This window comes from Fulmarus glacialis, unplaced genomic scaffold, assembly GCF_000690835.1.
Source record: "Fulmarus glacialis isolate BGI_N327 unplaced genomic scaffold, ASM69083v1 scaffold27315, whole genome shotgun sequence".
NCBI classification, from domain to species: Eukaryota; Metazoa; Chordata; class Aves; order Procellariiformes; family Procellariidae; genus Fulmarus; species Fulmarus glacialis.
Window position 1 is genome coordinate 7,339 of NW_009215356.1, and position 19,584 is coordinate 26,922.

General features: G+C 34.3%; 1 protein-coding gene across 1 annotated transcript in view; it reads left to right on the plus strand.

Moving 5' to 3' along the window:
* Positions 1-5,108: 5,108 nt before the first annotated feature.
* The window catches only part of LOC104070542 (chromosome unknown open reading frame, human C3orf67), a gene marked incomplete at both ends in the record, with an annotated part of 38,844 nt that continues 24,368 nt past the window's right edge, over positions 5,109-19,584 (plus strand). The window contains 6 exons of the mRNA XM_009578914.1: positions 5,109-5,223; positions 8,028-8,184; positions 10,930-11,101; positions 15,354-15,486; positions 16,688-16,868; positions 17,434-17,580. Of these exons, the coding sequence (XP_009577209.1) occupies positions 5,109-5,223; positions 8,028-8,184; positions 10,930-11,101; positions 15,354-15,486; positions 16,688-16,868; positions 17,434-17,580 (905 nt within the window). The remainder of the gene's footprint in view (positions 5,224-8,027; positions 8,185-10,929; positions 11,102-15,353; positions 15,487-16,687; positions 16,869-17,433; positions 17,581-19,584) is intronic.

Genomic DNA, 19,584 nt, shown 5'->3' on the forward strand with positions numbered 1-19,584 from the left:
AAAACTATTTTCTAGAATTACAGTTTTCTAAATGATTTGGCACAGTTAGCCATGCTTCAGAGGAACATGCCACCATGCCTTAAAATAGAATTTACTAAATACTTGAAAATAAGAAAAAGATGAGCTCATTTCAAAACCAAGGATGTTAAAATTTTGACAGAAGTTTCTAGAATATATGTTACGAATATTAATGACCACTTCCAGAACTATTTTTGAAATGTGAAGTTCTAAGAGTGATGAAATTTTCACAACAAATTACTCTTGATCAGTGAAAATGCCAGGTCATTCTTGAAGTTGGAGAATTGATTGCCGATATGTCGGTATCTTGTAGGGAGAGCTCAGGAATCACCAGTTCTTCGTAATTGCTCTTATTTGGAAAGTTTTTCAATTCTAGTAACCAGATTTGATGATTCTGTTTTTGTACCTGCCACCTATATTACTGCCTTTTTATGGATACTGTTTAAGGGGACTTTGGTGTGTGTTTTCCGTAATTCTCTCCAGAAAAATGTTATCAACAGAAAATTCCGGTGTATAAAAACAAAGCTGGTTCTTCACAACTCGTTCCCTAGGTTTAGGTGACATATCAAGCTTCCTGATTTCTTATTTTGTAGAGATTTGATTGATTTGCAACATAACTAAGTCTGGTTATGAGGGCAGAATACAGTGCTCTGGATTTTAGATGATCAGGCAGCCAGTTCAATAACGTAGTATCTGCTACGAGACAAATGTACAAATAGCGCATAAAATAAAACATACGTGAAGTACAGACTGCTCCTGAATAAGGAAACTTAAGAATCTGTAAGCATGGCAAATCAGCTGACCATTGCTATTCCTTTGTTTTTCTATCTTTAAAATGGAGATGATGATGAAACTATCTAATGTTTCTGAAGCACATACTTCTTATGGAGAAAATGGCACTACAATTGCTGAGTACTAATATACTAACATACTAATAGTTAAGCTTTACAAGAGGATTCTATCTGGATTTTGACCAGGATACAAAGAGACTTCCATTAATAATAAATTGTATGAGAGTTGCTCTTTGCTTGGCAACATCAATGAAATACCTACTTTCATGTTTGGTAAACTTCCAGTTTAAGTCATTTATAAGGAGAAAAATACTTTCATTTTAAGAACAAGTGAGCCTGATAAATGAAGCATCCCTTCAACAGTCCAGCATAATTTTTTTTAAGTTCATTTTAAGCCTTGAATTGAACATTAACAAACAGTTATAAATTATTATACATACAGAAGCAAAGTGAATAGGTAATCTGAGAAGATGAGTTTATCTGTACTCTTGGGTGGTTGCTACCATTTACTTGCAATCTCACTATAGTTACCATTGTGAGGAGAATAGTCAATCAAAGTTGAAAATATAAAATAAAATTGAAAATTGAATTGGAAGGTAATTTTACTTTCAAATGGTTTGCAAATGTAGATGTTAAGTGTGAAATGAATGCAGTTAATGACCATAGCTGGGAGAGTTATGCACCTGCTGATCACAGGAATATTATTATAAATGAGGTTGATTTTCCTGTTGACTACCTCATTTTTCTCAACATAGTCTCATTATTTTTCTATCACATGTCTGACCCTTAGATATAAATACTCAAGCACAGACATAAAAATAAGTTAACTCCTATATAGATTTTTTTAATGCATCTTTGAAAATCAAGATGTGTGCTGCAGATGTTTCTTGCCTTTAACATAGGTTTAACATAGGTTGTGCTTTTTGATAGCAGAAAAAAAAAAAAGATTGAGTTTCACCCCAAATACTCTTGAGTCATTTTACAAGTGAGAGTTCTAATGTTCTCACTCGGGTTGTCTGAATTATTTCAGAAAAGAGTTTCATCAGACCCTTGTTTTATTTTTATTTTCCAAGAAGCAATGTAACTGATAAGTCTGAAAGTTACACCAACTCTCAAATAATTACCTTCCTTCTCCCAAGAAATAAATTATTTTACAGAATTTTAAGATCATCTTCTTTCTTCAATTTTGCCTGTTCTTCAAATGTTTCACCTACTTCTGCCTGTAGAATATAAATATTTTTTGTTGTTTTAAATTTATTTACTGAAATAAATTTAAAACTTCTTTAGGTGTGGTTATAACTAACATTTTCTGCTTCTTTACAGCATACATACATCACAAAAACCATCTTATTTTAGACTTATATGACAGAGTGATATAAATGCGTGTATTGCTATCTAAATGAATGTGTCCTTATTGCACTTCAGAGTGTAACTGAGCTGTACATTTACTAATGGCCTTTTTATTGTTAAGGTACCTAATATTCTTCAGGAGGGAGAAAGATAAAACTATTAGTATAAAAATAAATAAAATATAAACATATTGAACTAATATTAATTCAATCTCAGTTCAACTTAAGTTTTTATTGCCAGTTGTTTGTAGATATGTATGACTTAAGTCTAGGCTCCTACTGCTTTGTTGTAGCATCATTTAAAGCAACATTCTCCATTGAGAATTACAGTTTGAGTTTCAGCAGATATTTGTGTTTCAGCACTCAGGTTACTGCAACTACCTGGTTCCTCAGCCCAGTTGCTCAGCTCTACACATAACCAAGAGATCTAGGGGAGTTTCAAGCAACCACTACTCCAATTCTTTGAAGTTCTTTGGTGCCTCAATTTCTTAGCACTTCTGAACGTCAAGATTTAGAACAGAGTGGAGAGTTTCTGAAAACTGCATCCATAGGTTTTTCATCAAAGGATAGATGAGAAGCAAAGTGATGGATGGAACTAAGCCTTGATCTGGGGTACAGGCTTAGCTATGTGGCCAACTTGCTGATGATCTTAGGTGAATTATTTCACATCTTGCTTAAATTTCTTCAAAAGCAAGATCAAGCCCAGAATGCTAGCATTCTAAGACCCTTTGAGGTCTTCTGATGAAATCATTTTTCAAGGACTTGATGGTATTATTCATCCATCTATAAATATATGTACAGCTGATACTGAAATCTGCTATGTCAAACGACAGCAGTGGTGAGGATATAAGTTATTCCCCCAGTACAGTAGTGAAATTTCAGCCTTTGAAGTGCATGTGATTTATGAAAAGAACTGCTAGTCTTTCAAAATGAAACAGCTAGTAGACTCTTCCACTTTGTTTTGATTTGCCCACCCATGTTATGAGGATTAATAGATTAAAGAACAGATTGTCTGCAAGGGAGAGGAAAGAATCAACAAGTTCTGGAAATCTGATGGATTTTGTTTGCTTTGCATGATGGTCTTAATGACTATGGGGAAACAAGGAGATCCTCCTGTGTTTTTATCACCTGTACTAGTAGAACCTTTTGATGTTTACATACTTGCAGTGTATTTTGTACTGTCCTTGGTTGAACTCTTGAATTGCCAAAAATAGCTAAAGTATGTAACTTGCTCCAGAGTTAATGCCGGCCTAAGTTGACCTAATGAATCCTAAGAACCTGCAAATTTTGGGTGACAACATTTCATTAGTTAAGCTACAAGTAGTCCTTACTAATGAAAAAGTGTTTTCAGTAATTAAAAAAAAAAAAAAATTTACAGGGCACTCTCACAATTTTAAAGCAAACCCCAGCATTTAAATATCATGATTATGAGTAATTATTGTTAACAACACTGATTAGTGACAGAAAGTTGTTTATTGTAATTATTTGTCATCTTCTCAGAGGGGCTGCTAATTACAGAGAAACACCCATCTGTTAGAAATAGGCTTGTTCAAAAATAATGGGTAAGTTAATCATTATTTCCCCATACAGATTGCAGCCTTTAAAGTAATGTCTGTTCTCTGGTATAATAAGATAGGACTGCTGGGGGATATCAAGGTTGTGCTGCTGTTGTGGTTTAACCCCAGTAGGCAGCTAAGCCACACACAGCCGCTCTCTTACTCCCCCCAGAGGGGAATGGGGGAGCGAATCACAAGGGTAAAAGTGAGAAAACTCGTGGGTTGAGATAAAGACAGTTTAATAGGTAAAGCCAAAGCTGCACGTGCAACCAAAGCTAAATAAGGTATCTGCTATTTCCCATTGGCAGGCAGGTGTTCAGCCAGGAACACAGGGCTTCATCACGCATAACGGTTACTTGGGAAGACCAACACTATAACTCTGAACTTCCCCCCTTCCTTCTTCTTCCCCGCGGCTTTTATTGCTTGATGTCATATGGTATAGGATATCCCCTTGGTCAGTTGGGGTCAGCTGTCCCAGCTGTGTCCCCTCCCAACTTCTTGTGCACTCCCAGCCTACTTGCTGGTGGGGTGGGGTGAGAAGCAGAAAAGGACTTGGTGGTGTGTGAGCACTGTTCGGCAATAACTAAAACACCCCTATGTTATTAACACTGTTTTTATCACAAATCTAAAACATAGCACTATACAAGCTACTCTGAAGAAATTTAACTCTATCCCAGCCAAAACCAGTACAGCTGCTCACAAGACTTAAAGGAAACAGAACATAAAAATGAGCCTCTTTACCAGTTTAAAGGAAACCTAATCTTTGTGATCATGGCTGTGGTCTGACTCTATTAGAAGTGTTCAGATTCGGAGTCCTTGATGTCATTGTGACATGACCTGAATAGTGAGCAATAAACTTCTGTATTATAATTCACATTTGAAGATATGTGCTCAGGAAATAAAACAGACAGACACAATGTCTTGTGTCTATCTTTAAGCTGACAAAGAGTCTATATAAAATGACAGAGGCATTTTAAAGAAAAGAAAGCAAATAATCTTTTTCTAGTTAGCAGGTGACAATTTGTCCCAAGATAACACAAGCTCAAGGGGCAGAAACAAGTGTGATTATTAAAGGCTACTGGGTTCTCAGTTAGTACAAATTGATTTCTTTCATAGTCTGAAGGGCTATGGAAATCTAGTGAAGAGTGCAGACTGTTGAAATAAAATTAGCATGTAAAGTGATTTTATATATGCAGGAATATAGCCACAAAGTTTGAATTTGAGAAAGAAATCTCATTACTCATCTTGTAAAAGAAGTAATTCTTAAATTCCGTATTTGCTATCACTGACATAAAGGTTCTGCATATGAATAGGTTTTTTGTGATTGCCCGAAGATGCTGGATTATTGAATTGACAAAGATCTGTTCCATTCTCTCCTGCTTTTTCCTTTATAGGATAACTGATTTAGGAAACATTAAAAGAAGATTGTATTTATCAACGGTCCACAAGGAGTTGTCTGTAACCCCTCTGCATGCAAAAATTCCTCTGTTTACGGTCAAGCGCAAAATAGTAGGTACCTTGGGAATATTCCTTGAACAGTGGTTTGGCATGCTTTTTTATCAGAAATGTTTTATGTGAGTTTATAGACCTGTTGAAATTACTGTTTGGTTTAGAATTCAGTTCATCCCCTCTGCTGGATGGTATCAGAACCACTTAATACTACTACTCTTCTACCCTTCTTCTAACCTTAGGAGTTCATTCCCATTTTCCAAGATTAATGCTGTTTGTTATGTGTTTATCTCTCACTTCTGCTGTCTATTCAGCCTTTGTAAAGTTCTCTGTGTCCCTGATGCTTCTTCGTTGTAGTGCTCCTGTTCATGCGTACCTTTTCCTGGAGTGACCTTTTATTACGTTCACTGGACCTGCAGGTAGACTGTAGCGAATGGCTACTTTTATGTGCTTCAGGTTCTTCCAGATTCTGGTATATATAAAACAATGTATATGTCTGATGAAAATAAAACAATAGCTATTAGCTTCTCCCTGTTCCCCTCTCCCATGCCCAGCCACAACATATGGTAATAGCTGTCAGGATACAAAACCTGATGGTTACCATACAACCTTGTAGAGACTCAAATACTGCTTTAGAAAATCATTTAGAGATGAGAACAGTTAGATTTCAAATATTTTAGAATATAACTATGCACCAAGAGAACTACAGAACAGTATACTAAGCAGCTGTGGATTTAAGGCTAGACATGAGAAAGTATATTTTACAAAAACCTCTGAAGTTATGACTTCTTTTAAGATTGTTTAGGTGAAGGCAGCTGTGATAATTTTAGATTTCAGGAGTTTTCTGCTTTGTGGGAAGAACTGGTTGGATTTTTTCCAAATGAATATGCGTCAGATCATATTGCTGAAGTTGCCATTAATTCAAGATCCACTGAAATGAAATTATTTTTCTTTAGTATAATTTCAGTTAGTTGGTTTTGGTGTCAGACTAGCACAAATGTTTCAGGATTAAAATATGCATTAATGTACACCTAGTTAAATTCAATCAGAATATGAACTTCAGTTATGTATTTTAATTTAGATAATAAAACAGTAAGCAGATATCTAAATGCTCTGATCAGTTATAATGACAAAATATTTTAATAACCTTAACACTTAACACTTGACCAACCTTAAAGAGTAGGTCTGTATTTCTTAGTATATCTGAATACTTTTTATTGTTGCTTTTACTTAAAGGAGGGAGTATGCTGCTTTCAGTGATTAGATAGATCTTTTACATGGCTCTGATAGTTTAACTTACTGTGTATGCAAGCTGATCATTTTTATCAGTATGATTGGTTGTGAATAAGGATATAATATGTTGTTTGTTCTATCCATAGAACATAGTTTACATTTTCATATGCTAGCTTCCTGTATTGTATTCTTACAAATGATGCTATTTTTCAACCTCGGCAATAGAAATATCAGTTGTAATTAAATACTGCATTTTCCATTCCGTTGCTTGGTATCTTCAAAACAAGTATTCCTTTCCTTTCAAAATTTCAGACTTAGAAGCTGAATAGTAATGTATGGACCTAAATTTTTTTCTCAAAAAATGTTTACTATTTAGTATTTAGAAACTAGAAATTTTACCTTGACTTTATAAGGAAATGAGGCATGTACAATCATTATGTCTTAATAAAACTTCAACCCATTGGTCAACTAAATTTTACACATGAGTAATCATATCAAATATATTACAGTTTTGCAAATTTCATGAAAATGGTTGCATTTCTCCTCAAGGCCATCTCTGTTTATTTCCCAATTATAGAAGATGTGTTAGCATCAGCTCATCCCTCACTAGATATCAGAATCGATAAGGAGAAGAATTGTTAGGAACACCAGAACTATGACCATATGTGTTTTTAAACATCGGAGACTCTAAATGGAAAACATAAGCCACAAGAAAATATATTTTGTTAGTTCTGCTTGTGGTATTACTTGGTTTATATGAAACGTCTTTTTTTTCTAGGAAGGTAATGGAATTATGATATGGTCCACATGCAAAACTGCTCATTTCTGTGTTATAAAAAACAGCAATATACAAGAGTTGAATTAAGTGGAAAAAACTTGAAACTCAGAGATTTTAAAGAACTACTGCAATACTGCAGGAGAGTGTAGCACATTGACGTTAGTGTTCTACCAGTGTTTCCTGAAACAAATGGAGTAATCATCTAATGAGAATTAAAACATGTATTTAAGTAGGATCTTTAGCAATCTAGGCAGTTGTCATTATCTGATTTGCCTTTTAGAAATGTCTTATCAGGAATGGTTAACATTTATTATAAACAAGAAGAAGTTTTAAGATGTTATGATATACTGGGGTCTTGTCCACACTAGAAATTTGCCTGATAGTTTTCAGTGTGGAAGGGGTGCAAGCTTTGCAGAGGTCCTTTTTTTATGAATCTCAGAAAGAAATCATCAAAGAATCTCCAACTATAGCCCTTAGAGCACTTAAGCTGCAATAGCTTTAACTTATGAAGTAATATTGAATAACATCTCCTCCCTCCCCGCCCGAAAACCTTCAATAAATATACTTTTTCACAGGTTAGCTGCAAAACATATTGTGGATATGCTAGGTAACAGAGCTCACTTGGGCTGGCAGTCACTAGGTCATATGTACTGATTTGTTTGTATAAATAATTGTTGTAAGTGCAAAAACAGCAATATCTTTTTTTAATATCAAAATGTTATGCATTGTGAATCACAGCCTGTGAGAATCTAGCACTCCACAGAGACTTCATTTATAGAGAACTATATACTAATACTCTTCTGCAATGATTAGTGTTTGGGTTTTATTAAAGAGTATTGTTTCTCTTTTCTAGTGGTGCAATATGTGTATTGACTTGGTAGCATTCACCAGTGAAATATTCAGAGGAGCTGTCTTCCAGTCATTGGATGGAATTAGTATTTCAGCTAACTGTAAACTGAGAAAGATCTTCACTTTAAAATCCAAGCCTCAAGATACAGCTGAGGAAGATGGTGTGTTATAATTACTGTGTAGTCTTAATCATAACTGTTCATATTATAAAATCAAAAGCTTCTTAGTCATCAGATTGGAAATTTGAAAGATTACATGATTTCATGAAAATTAAAGCGGTAGTACAGCATATTAAATATGCAAGTGTTGGACTTTAGGCGACTAATTAAATATATGTGTACTCCTCTGTTGTAAACATTGACTTCCTTAGAAGTATTTTATTGAAGAAATTCTGGCAAGATTTATCAAGTAGAGGGTTTTAATTGTTTCAATTGTTTTAATTGGGTATCATTGTTTTAATGAGGGTATCTTACACTGATAGAAATCAGGTTTTGGCAAAGAAGAGGGTGTCTGAAAGGAAAGAGAAATACTTAAACTTAGCAGCATTTGCTGTTTGTTTTATTAATTTTGGACATTAGCAGCCGATGAAAGACTACTTCTTTAAATAATCCAAGACAAAACTGTGACAAAACTGTAACAAAACACCTTTGGAGGAAACAGAGCAATGAAACTATCATAAACACCTCTCTGATCTTTAGTCCATTTATCCTAATGTGTCCTTGTTCATTGGGAAAGTAATATTGGTGGTGAGCTGAAAAATGAGAGATTACGTTTGTAATAGGGCAGGATATTTGTCAAAGGTTTACCAGTCTCCAAATTAGCATCATAATTCTGAATCATTATTTTTCAAGGGAGAGAACTTCATTCCTCGCTGATATTTGCAGTAATAGAGGAGGAATTGAAAAAGCACAGCTAGCACTTTCTTATTTTAGAGTAACCCTAGGTATAGTTCAGCTTCAGTTTCATTCAAATTTTCATTTTGTGGCTTTTAAAGAACACATCTGAAAAAAGGGTTCTGGTTTCTGAAGGAGGTATAGTTATGTAAGTGTAACAAAAAGTATCTTCCGTTTGGAAAACCTAAACCAATAAGGGAGAGTATGTGATCATTGTGATTGCTCCTCTTATTTTTGTTGGTGAGGATGGAAAAAAAAATTAATTCAAAAAATGACTACAGAAAGCATCTGGTAAATTCTCAGCAGAAATGGCAGTTAGAGGCCTCACTGGCTTTAATTTAATTCCTTTGGAGCATTGTTTTCTTTTTTCCATTTTAAACAATTTTTGAAATGTGCATAAATGTTCTAAATGAGTTCCAAAATTCCAAAATGTAGTTAACATGAGTAGACAGCTTTAATAAACTGTATGCATGGTAAAATATTGCACTTTTAATTACTGGATTGTCAATTCTATGATTATTATACAGCTGTGGGCATTAGTATTTTCCATATGCTTATGAATTTCCTTATCTAGGCAAGTCTTAAAATTACGTTACAGCTTAAGGTTTGGCTGTATTAAAATAACTCTATACTTCATACCCAATTCCAGAAAAACAATAGTAGTTTTTTGTTATTATTAATTAACTTTCAGTTAACAATCTTGATTTGATAAAGCTTTTTTCCTGTCAAATGATTGGACCAGTTAGTTGAGCTCCACTGAATGCAGTGACATAGCAACTTGTAATGAGGGTCGAGTTCTTTGCTTAAACCTCCTTAGTGGTAGGAGTAGTGATTTCAAGGTGCAATGTGTGTGTTATTCTTTCTTAATAGCTCGTATACAGTATGGTTTGCCGTTCTTAAAATGATAGCGAGTGGAATGGAGAAACCCCATATACTAAGAAATTATTTCTGTATGAGATCATTGAGGTAGAAGAGGAAAGAATTCATCTTCACTGCCCCATGATATTAGGGCATGTAAGCTTGATAATATACCTAGTTTCTGGTTTCCATAGTAATCCCGAGGTTACATATGGGTTTTTTGTCACTAAGTGTTGTCTTACAGCAGTAAATAATGTACCGGCTTGGTGAAAAAATGGTTGGAAAAAGTATGTCCACTACTGAAATATAACATGGGACACTTGAATTTCTCTATTAGGATCCCAATACTTGATCCATTATTTGTTTGGTTTTGGGGTTATGTTTTCCTCTTCTTACACTTGGAAAAGAAGCTAATATTCATTAGCTTACTATATTCAAGTCTTATAAAACTTGGATTGAATTTGTATCAGAACATCAGGAATGGTTCTGACTCTCGATACCTTTCTTCATAGAGAATAACTTTCATAAACACAGTCTATATTGATTATCAAAGGGAAAGCAGAGACAATCAGATCACATTCTACCAGTGCTCAATGTCACAAGAATAAATAGGTTGACAGCTTTTTAGTTTATTATGAAAGTGTAATGGTGTCCAAAGTTTGGAATTAGAGCTTGTCAGATTCTTTATTTGCATGTATAGGACTTCTTTATTTGCTACTTCAGTCCCACTGATATCAATACTATTTTCAGGTGTTCATTTTGTCTGAAAATCAGTATATCAATATTAAGATTAAAGCTGAGTTGTAATAAAAATTGACGAAGTGTATTTTGTGATTCTGTTTTGCTTGTTCACTTGCCAAATCCAAGAAGTTGATCTACTATGGCTATGCCAGCCATTGGTCCGTATTTCGTAGTTTAAATGTATTAAAATTTTTTGGCCTAAAAAAATATGCAATATCATTTTAAAATTTACATGCTTATTGACTTAAAAGTGAACAATTGCAACAAAATTTTTAAATTACCATAATATATTAAATTATTATAACCATATGAACTGAAGTATATGTAATCTATGTAATCTAACAAATAATGTAAGTCAAATTTAATTCCGTTGTGTCATCTGAGTGAAGTAAAGCTCATGGTTTTTGATTCTAGATATGTGTGTTGTTCCATTTATGCCATATGAGCCCACAGATGTTATTCCTCGAACCTGCCAGCTGAATACAGATGTGCCACAAGTTACACAATTGCTGAACCTGACTAAAATTCACAAGCCAGAAATAAAATGCAGGAGATATCCCGTAACAGTGCAAGAAACAGGTATTCTGTTGTATTAAAATACTGTGAATACGATCTATACAGTATGTGTACAAATAATGGATTTTTTTGTAAAAGTGCATGTTAAGAGTTCCAGTGTCTTAGAATAAAACATGACAACTCTTGCATAGCTCTAATATCATGAGCACATAGACACATGTCTGTTCTATAGTTTCGGAGATCTATGTGCAGCCTGAACAATTCTAATTCAAGCATGGGATTTATAATAACAATTTTTGAGGTATGTCTTCTGAATGTACATTGAAGTGTGGCTGTTCAGCTGTTACACTTCTTTTTAAAGTATATTTACATTAATGCAACTCTTCTAACAGTATGACCACGCATAGTCTCCTCAGCTTATACTCTGAAAAAAGAAATCTTGTCTTATTGGTGTCTTGGAGTTATTGGTATGTTTCTGTAAGCTAGAAGATAATAAAACATATAATTTGACTTTGACAGCATTGCATAGAAGAGATTTATTAAAGAAGCTAGGCAGTCATGTGCCAAGATACAAACTATTGAGTTGGATAAAAACTAAGAGACAGAGAGCAAACACAGGATCAAATTTTAAATTTTTTCTAGAGCTGAAGGCTAACAGCAGGAGGCCTCAAAAGTTTTTTGCTCTAGGCTCTGTATTGTTTATTATAGTTATGAATAATCTCAAAGGAGAAGTGAATAATGTGGGAGTAAAATTTTCATACGATATAGATACTAGGTTAGCAAAGAGTGGGACTTCAGAGAGTTTTAAACTTGTAAGATGGGCAATCTGAAATTGCTTAAATAGACTTGGGTTAGACAATTGACTGCTTTTTACTAAAACTGATTTCTTGCTTTAAAACTGTGTATTTCTTCCTACCTGCAGTAAAGTCAATAGCAGTATTTCACTAAGGCAAATGTCTTTACAGTCCTTAATGTTTTGATTCAAAATAATGAATATCTCTTTAAAAGAATTTTGTAAGGAGACAGATTGTCATTAAATAACAGGAATAGAATAAGAGACATAGATTGTTTGTGTTCATTAATGGAACTCTGTAGTTGTAAAATTATTCATAAACAGTAGTGATCTTAAGGTAACTATGTAAAGGATGAAATAAAATTTTCATCTATTGACAGGTTTTTTTGTGGTTGAACAAAATCAGTATTTTTAAATCAGTTGTTGAGTTGAAGACATCAGCTACATTTCCAATGAGGAAATAAATCAATGTAGAAAAAACCCATATTTTTCATTAGTAGTACATTTCATTGATTAGAATTCTAAACATATCAAAAATATAATTTCCTCACTCCCAGGATATTACTGTTTTTGTAAATTCAGTTGCATATAACTAATCTGTATTCTTTTTTTTTAAAAAAAAGTTATTCTGCATATTCATTTGCAACAGTAAATATCCTGCAATATGTGCAAGCACTTCTTAAAAGAGAGGGTTATAATGGATTTTAGAATGAGAATATTTTGTATGGTCTGATTCATGTCCTTCATGGAGATATTATAATTTCGCCCCTTTTGAAATGTTGAATTGATTGTTATTTTCAGCTTAAGCTTGAGAAGTACATAAACTTCTTACTGCTAGAGCTTAGAAAAATACACAGGTGAAATCTGTCTGTAGGCAGCCTCTTTCCTCTACTCTTTAGTTACATTATTATTGGCTTCTGTATGAGATACAAGACTAAGCCTTTAATTTGGCCCATATAATAATTGCAGTGTCTTACTGAAGTTTTTCATTTTCCCCTTACTCTGTACCAACTTTTACGAGTCATTGATACATCATGCTAAAACTGGGTAGTAGAACATCTTGTGAGAAGGAAGTAGGTCTGAAATAGCTTAGAAGTGGGTCTGAACAAGCAAATTGGATAAAGAATCCATTTCCAATACATCTTCATCAGTGTAGGCAATGTTAGAAGTGGTGCTTTCTTCCTTCCTAGGTAAGAAAGGTACATTTTTATTCGACTGTTTTTAGTACTTTCTCAGTCTTGAGGATTCTCATCTTTAGTGTTTGAATTCAGTGAATAATCATTTCCACTATTTCTGTTAAAATGCTCTGGAAATGCATGTGCAAAGTATTGACCAAAGGACTAAGATAAATTGCAGGGAATGATAACTACTAGTGAAGTTTCATATTATAAAAGACAAGAGTAGTACAGCCAACAATAGTATTTAAGGTGTAGCATCTCATTAAACTCTAAAGAAAAATAAACTTCGAAAGAAGTATTTCTTTGATAACAACCTTGATAATATGAAAGGTTTAAGAAAACACTTTTTAAACTTTTCTTCTGCTTTTACCGGAATATGAAAAAAACAACTCATGAAGATTTTATCCTCACTAAGCTACCATGCTGATGCTTTTTTTTGCTCTCTTGATATATCTCATTAGTAAAGGCAGTCTTTGTCCTACAGCAGCTGAAATGAATTGGAGGGGTTTTAAATTTTTGCTTAGAGTAATACCCTTCGTACAGTTACTTATTTAAATTACATTCAGCTTCTTTTTACACGCAAGTACCATTTTTGTAATATTAAAGGGCAAATAATATTTTTAGAGTATTAATGCCCTACAAATAGTCAAGCCAAAGTTCTGTTGTGAAGTTTGATTATAAGTTTACTTTTGAAATATCAGAGGAAACTCTGGAATTCAGTTTCTCAGTGACTGTATTCAAAAATCAATACTTCTTGGCTGGATCGTCAAAATACAAGGGACTGTAAAACCTAAATTAGTGCAATAGTGTGAATTATGTATCTAAACAGAAATGCTTTTCAAATTTCAGAAGTTGGCCTTCTTGAAAATGGAAGCTTTGGTATCTTTAAGTACAGTTTAATTGGAAAATGTTCTTTTTTATTCACTAAACTTTTTGTTTATTTGATAATCAAAAGCCCAAATTATTTTTAGTATCATCCACTTTTAATTACACATTATTTCATTATGTCATCAACATGGTGTTATGTGTAAATGTAGGTGATTAATTGCAATCAATTAATGTGTTCATAAAGAGAGATTTTCATGCAAATCAGCTTTTATAATTGGAGCTAACAACATCCCAAGGTAGTCAGCAGATTAAGAACTTGATGTTAAACCAAGACAGGTCATCTAATCTTGTGAAATGGCAGCTGTTAGCAGCAACCAAATGTCACATCAGGAAAAAGGGAAGAAGGTAATGGCAGAAAGTGGCTTCTTTTGTGCTTATTAGTACAGGAAATTATGATATTTGGTGGCTAATGCATGATCTTTTTTTCATTTCCTTGATGACACGGGAAATAAAGGTGATCTTGAAACAAGATTAAATAATTCTGTGAAAGATGCTTAGGAGAATTGACAAGATGTTTTGTTTCTATTTTATTGCTTTATGAAGGTGTCGGATCTCTAAAGTGAGATAGCAATTTAACACTGAAGTTGTAGCAAGAAAAAAATCTTCAGACATTGTAAATTTTAACTGTAAATTAATGTGAAGATACCCTTTTTTATCAGCTCTGGAAAGGAGAATTCATTGGCATTCTTGGAGAATTAAAAAAGAGGAAAATAGATATTACATGCAGTTCTGCAACCCTGGTGATAAAATTATTACGTAACAATTTTACTGTCCTTCCTTTTTAAATTTTTTTCAGAACATTCACCTCCATTCCATGTTTACTTTTTGTTTGTCTTGCAGACTGGTTGTATTTTCTGTGCTTGAAAAGAATTATGAAAATATATCTACATTTTAAACAGTTTAAAAAAAAAAAAAATGAAGGGGCTAGAACATTTTAACAGGAATAGAGTACGTTTGCAGTATTAGGGCTCAACCCTGGTAATACAGTAGATTCAGTAATTTCAAAAAGCAAGCTACATGTAAATAGTTCTCTGAGCTGTGAGTGATACCTTGACAGTCTTGTCTCAGTTTTCTTGTGTTATTATTTATTTATTGTTATTTATTAGAGTTGTTTTTTCTTCCTCTCAGAAGTTAGATTTTCAATGAAGTTCTAAAGAAATCATGCAAACCAATTTTTTTTTTTATAAATACACCCTTTTTAAATCTTTAAAGGAAGGACATTAGAAATATGTCTATATAATAGACCAAAAGTTTCTTGCTTGTATGTTGGCACACTTTTATAAAATGTGCATTTGCTATTCTTACATATTTCTAGGGTTTGTGCTATAAAGGAACATATTTTTTATGTAGGTTCAGTATTCATAATTCTTTTATTTCAGTTGATTTGGGAAAAGTATTAATATTTATTCTTTGTAAGTACTGTAATATTTTTTTTAAACTATTATTTTTCTTAACTTAGATAGCTTGGTTAACAGAAGACAAGGCAATATACGAAGCAGTAAAACTCAGGATATATCACACATTGCATTTGGATCAAAGATCCTTGGGCCACCTCCATCTTCAAACAGAAGAGTCAGTACAAGGGTATCTGGAGAGGTAAGAAGGCTTAAATTACAACAAAACTGCTGGCATTTCTACAAAGGAAGAGATTGACAAGCAGAGGAGTCACACTAAAAGTTTTTTTCAGAACTGGTGTGAGGCTGTGTCTGGAGTACTGTGTTTGGTTGTGGACTCCCAGTGCGAGAGATGCTGTAACATCCAGTGGAGGGCAAGTAAAATGCTTGGGTGGCTACAGCCCATGACATGGGTTTGTTCAGCCCGCAGAAGAGAAGGCTAAGGGAGAATCTAGTTGCCATTTTCAACTAATGCAGGGTTGTAGAGAAGACAGGCCCAGATTCTTCTAAGACGTGCAGTGAAAGGACAAGAGGCAGCAGCCCCAAATTGCAGGGAAGCTCTGACTGGGTGTAACAAAGTAAAGTGGTTCAGTACTGGAACAGGGTCACAGGGAGAATGTGGAATTTCAAAGCTTTCAAAGATAACAAAACTTGACTGGAACAGGCTGATTTAATTTCAGCATTAGGCCTATAGAGGTCTCTTCCCACTGAAATTACTCTGTGATGTCTTACTCTTATTTTTCTGAATTTTTTGTTCTAGACTGCTGAAATTTTTGTGTATGTGTAAATATTTTCCTTATGATGAGAGCTATGATGCAGAGCAGAAACTCTGCGTTTCAGTATGCTCTAAAGGGATGATGGTCAGCCATACAGTAGCTCATGATGCTTTCAATTACAATGCCAGGGAAAACAGCCGGTTTCACTCTGCCAGCAAACAATATGGAGGTTTTAGGAATCTGGTCGGGACTACAATTCCCAGTTTAACACCATGAATAAAGGATCCAGCCAAAGGAAGTAGACTCTTTTGTAGGAAGTCAATTGAAAGCTAAGACATAAAATGAGATTCCTTTCTACGAAGAAGAAAGGACTCCTTCTGAGGTCTAGAATAGCCACAAGTTTCACTGTCTTTTTATCCAAATAGTGAATTTTCTTTTTTTTTCCTTTTCTTTGCCTTGTTTTCCTTTCACTCAGTCCACCCCTGCCTGTTACTAGGCAGTAAAGATTGAAGATACTACACAGACCTCTACCTACCATAAAGTTTCCCAAAAAGATAATATTTAAAAAAAAAAAAAGTGGAAACATTTATTTGAAAAATAAGCTTACTTCAAAATGTGTGTTTACCTTTGAGTGTTTTGAAAGCTGTTACGTTTTTGGTTTTCATTAACAAAATAATGTCTTTCAAGGTAACAAAGACTTGGGGTAGCAAAAGTAATAGATCATGCCGACTTCAAAGTTCAGAAAAGGGAACTGAATCCGTACAAGACATTGAGAGATTGGAGCTATCATTCTCACCATGCAATGATTCTTTAGATCAAGGAGGCAAAAGAAATACTCACCAAACAACTAAAGATGTATGTCAAAATGGTAAGAGCATAAAGCAAAAAATATGTGGAATTCACAAACTGCCAAAATTTTTGCATGATTCTGACTTCAGAATGTAAGACTTAATTCTCTGTTTTTCTAATCCTTTATCTACCTTGTTAATTACTGAAGACATTTATATGAAATCATGGCTTATTCTCCTGTATGAACTTGAATAAATGCTTGTTCTCTCTGCAGGTATTTGTATTGTAAGTGTTTGAGCCAGGGATCACCACCTGCTGGCAGTAGCCACAGGATGTGCACATATTCCACTTTCCTTCATGCTGTGTATATAACTGGGCTACTGCAGTGCTTCTTGATTATTTTGCAGACTTTTGCAAGAAGTTTTTATAACTTCTATGGTTTGCCCTTCTTCCATACCTAGTGTTAAATTTTTACTTCCTTGTGACTGTCGTATTCCTTCTGCCCTACAAGATTCCTGTGCTGTTTGGAAGATGTTTGTATCCCAGGACAATGCTCCGTATGCTGTTTTTTCATGTCTCAAGTAAGAAAAGCACACAATATGAGTGTTCACAGGCATTTCATAAGCTTCTGGGTTGTATTTCAGACCCTGCAATTCAGACTCAGAAAACATCTGAGAGTGGAAGAGCAGATTTTCAGCTCCCCTCACCGCAAAAGCCATCAGCAGACAAGAACAGTCATAGAAGATTATCTCTAAAAAATGCAGCCAAAAACACATGGGAGATAACCAGTGGTATGGTGCTCATTTTATATTATTTTACATCTCAGTTATGTGTGGCATGGGGGACTATCTGTTGTAAATTTCAAAGGACCCAGAAGCAGTTCAAATAAAATATAAATGTCTGTGTTGTGGGGGATTATGGAAATCAAACACCCTGCAACAGAATTGCTTTTGAGCATTGATAAAGATTTGCAGGATTAAGCAGAGTACCAGAGCAGTGAATGAATTTAAAAAAAAAAAAAAATTCCATGCTTTCATGATGAAAGGGAAAGAACTGAAAATAATTTATTCCTTAAATCCCTATTAAATTTAACGCTAAAAACTCCAAACATCAAATGTATGAGAAATTTTCTTTGTCCCAGATAAGAGTTTAGGATATTAATTATGGTACCCATGTAATATCAGGGGGTTTTGGTATTGTTTTTAAAGTTTGGTGGTGAATTTTCTTTTTTTTTTTTTATTCACCTCAGCTTATGGCTTTTTTCCCTTTCACACCTATCTGCCAAAAGGTGTGGATATTTTTTGTCACACAGTGTCAATCAACTTGCTTTGCATGTGTCTGGAAAGTACATTATTGTGGCAAACGTAGCCCTTGTCTCTATGAAAAAGTAGCGTTACTTTCTATTAAAAGGCACAGCCACCAACTTGTAAAGTGGGCAGACTACTCAAATCTGCTCAAAATTGACCAATGAAATTACCTTCACATTGTGAGTTATTTCCATTTTGTTTAATCTTTGGGATGTTTAGAAGCAATTCTATGCTATGACAATGTCAGTAATCCATAATTGCTATTATGGGTTTCATAATTTGACTGAAACAGATGCAAGACGCTAAGGCAAGTAGAGCTTTCTGGAGAATTTTTAAATTACTTCCTATTTACCTGAATTTTGAGGATTCTGAGGCAGGAATCACTGTCTTACTTGTTTTTCATCTAGAACACCAGGGCCTGTATCTAGTGCTAGAATTTCAGAAAAATGAATCAACACTTACTACTTTATGTAAATATAAGTGATATGAAAAGACAGAGACTTAGGGCAGTAGACTGGCATGTCTAAATGCCCTACTGTAAATTCAGAAACAGAGAACTGAGGAAGAAAGCTATGTATAAACACTGCTATTTTACTGTTTGTGTTTGTGAGAATGAAAACTGTTTCTATATGGTCTTAATTGTGTGTACAGGCAGATAAAGTCACCATGTGAGTTTATAAGTTAAAATTCTCCAAACTTTTTTTTTCTGTATTTTGATTGCTTGGCACTGGTAGCTCAGTTTGCAGATTTCAGTTTCTTTTCGATACATGAAGATGTCTAACTATATGTGGGTGACTTAATGGTTTCTTTATCCTGTGGTACTGGATTCATCTGTGTGGAAGAGTTTCCTATAGGCAACCTATTCATCAAGGAAAGTCCTCTTCTATGCTCTATTCTGAACTTCCTCCAAAGTGGGATAAACTTGACCTCAGAGAATGATAGGCATTCTTGAGGAAAAGTTCACAGAGAAGGGGGGGGAAATTCAAAAGCGAAACATCTAACAAAAAATGAGGAACATAATAATTTTAAATAAAATTACACCATTCAACATGTACATCTGCATAAAATACTGTACAAGTCATTTACAAAAGAAAGTGAAGTCTACACTGACATTATCGGATGAGAGAACAAAAGCACTTCTACCTGTTTCTTACCAAACTATTTCACATTTGCATTCACATTTTAAAAAGAAATACCTTTCTAATAAAAGCAAAGAAATTGTGATTTCTGTGGTAACTGGTGTTGTAGCTGTGTTCACGCACACTGTTAGGATTGTAACCGCATGAACCTCAGGATCGGTGTTCTAGTCAGGAAACCCAACAACCCATCTTGCCCCATAGTGAACAACCACAAGCTTGGTTCAGTGGTGATGACTCAGCCAAAAGCAGAGTCCTGATACTTCTGACAAAGTGTTAATGTACATACACCTGTGACTAGTCATTGGCACAAAACCACATTCCCCAAGCAAATGCAAGCTTACATGGTTTC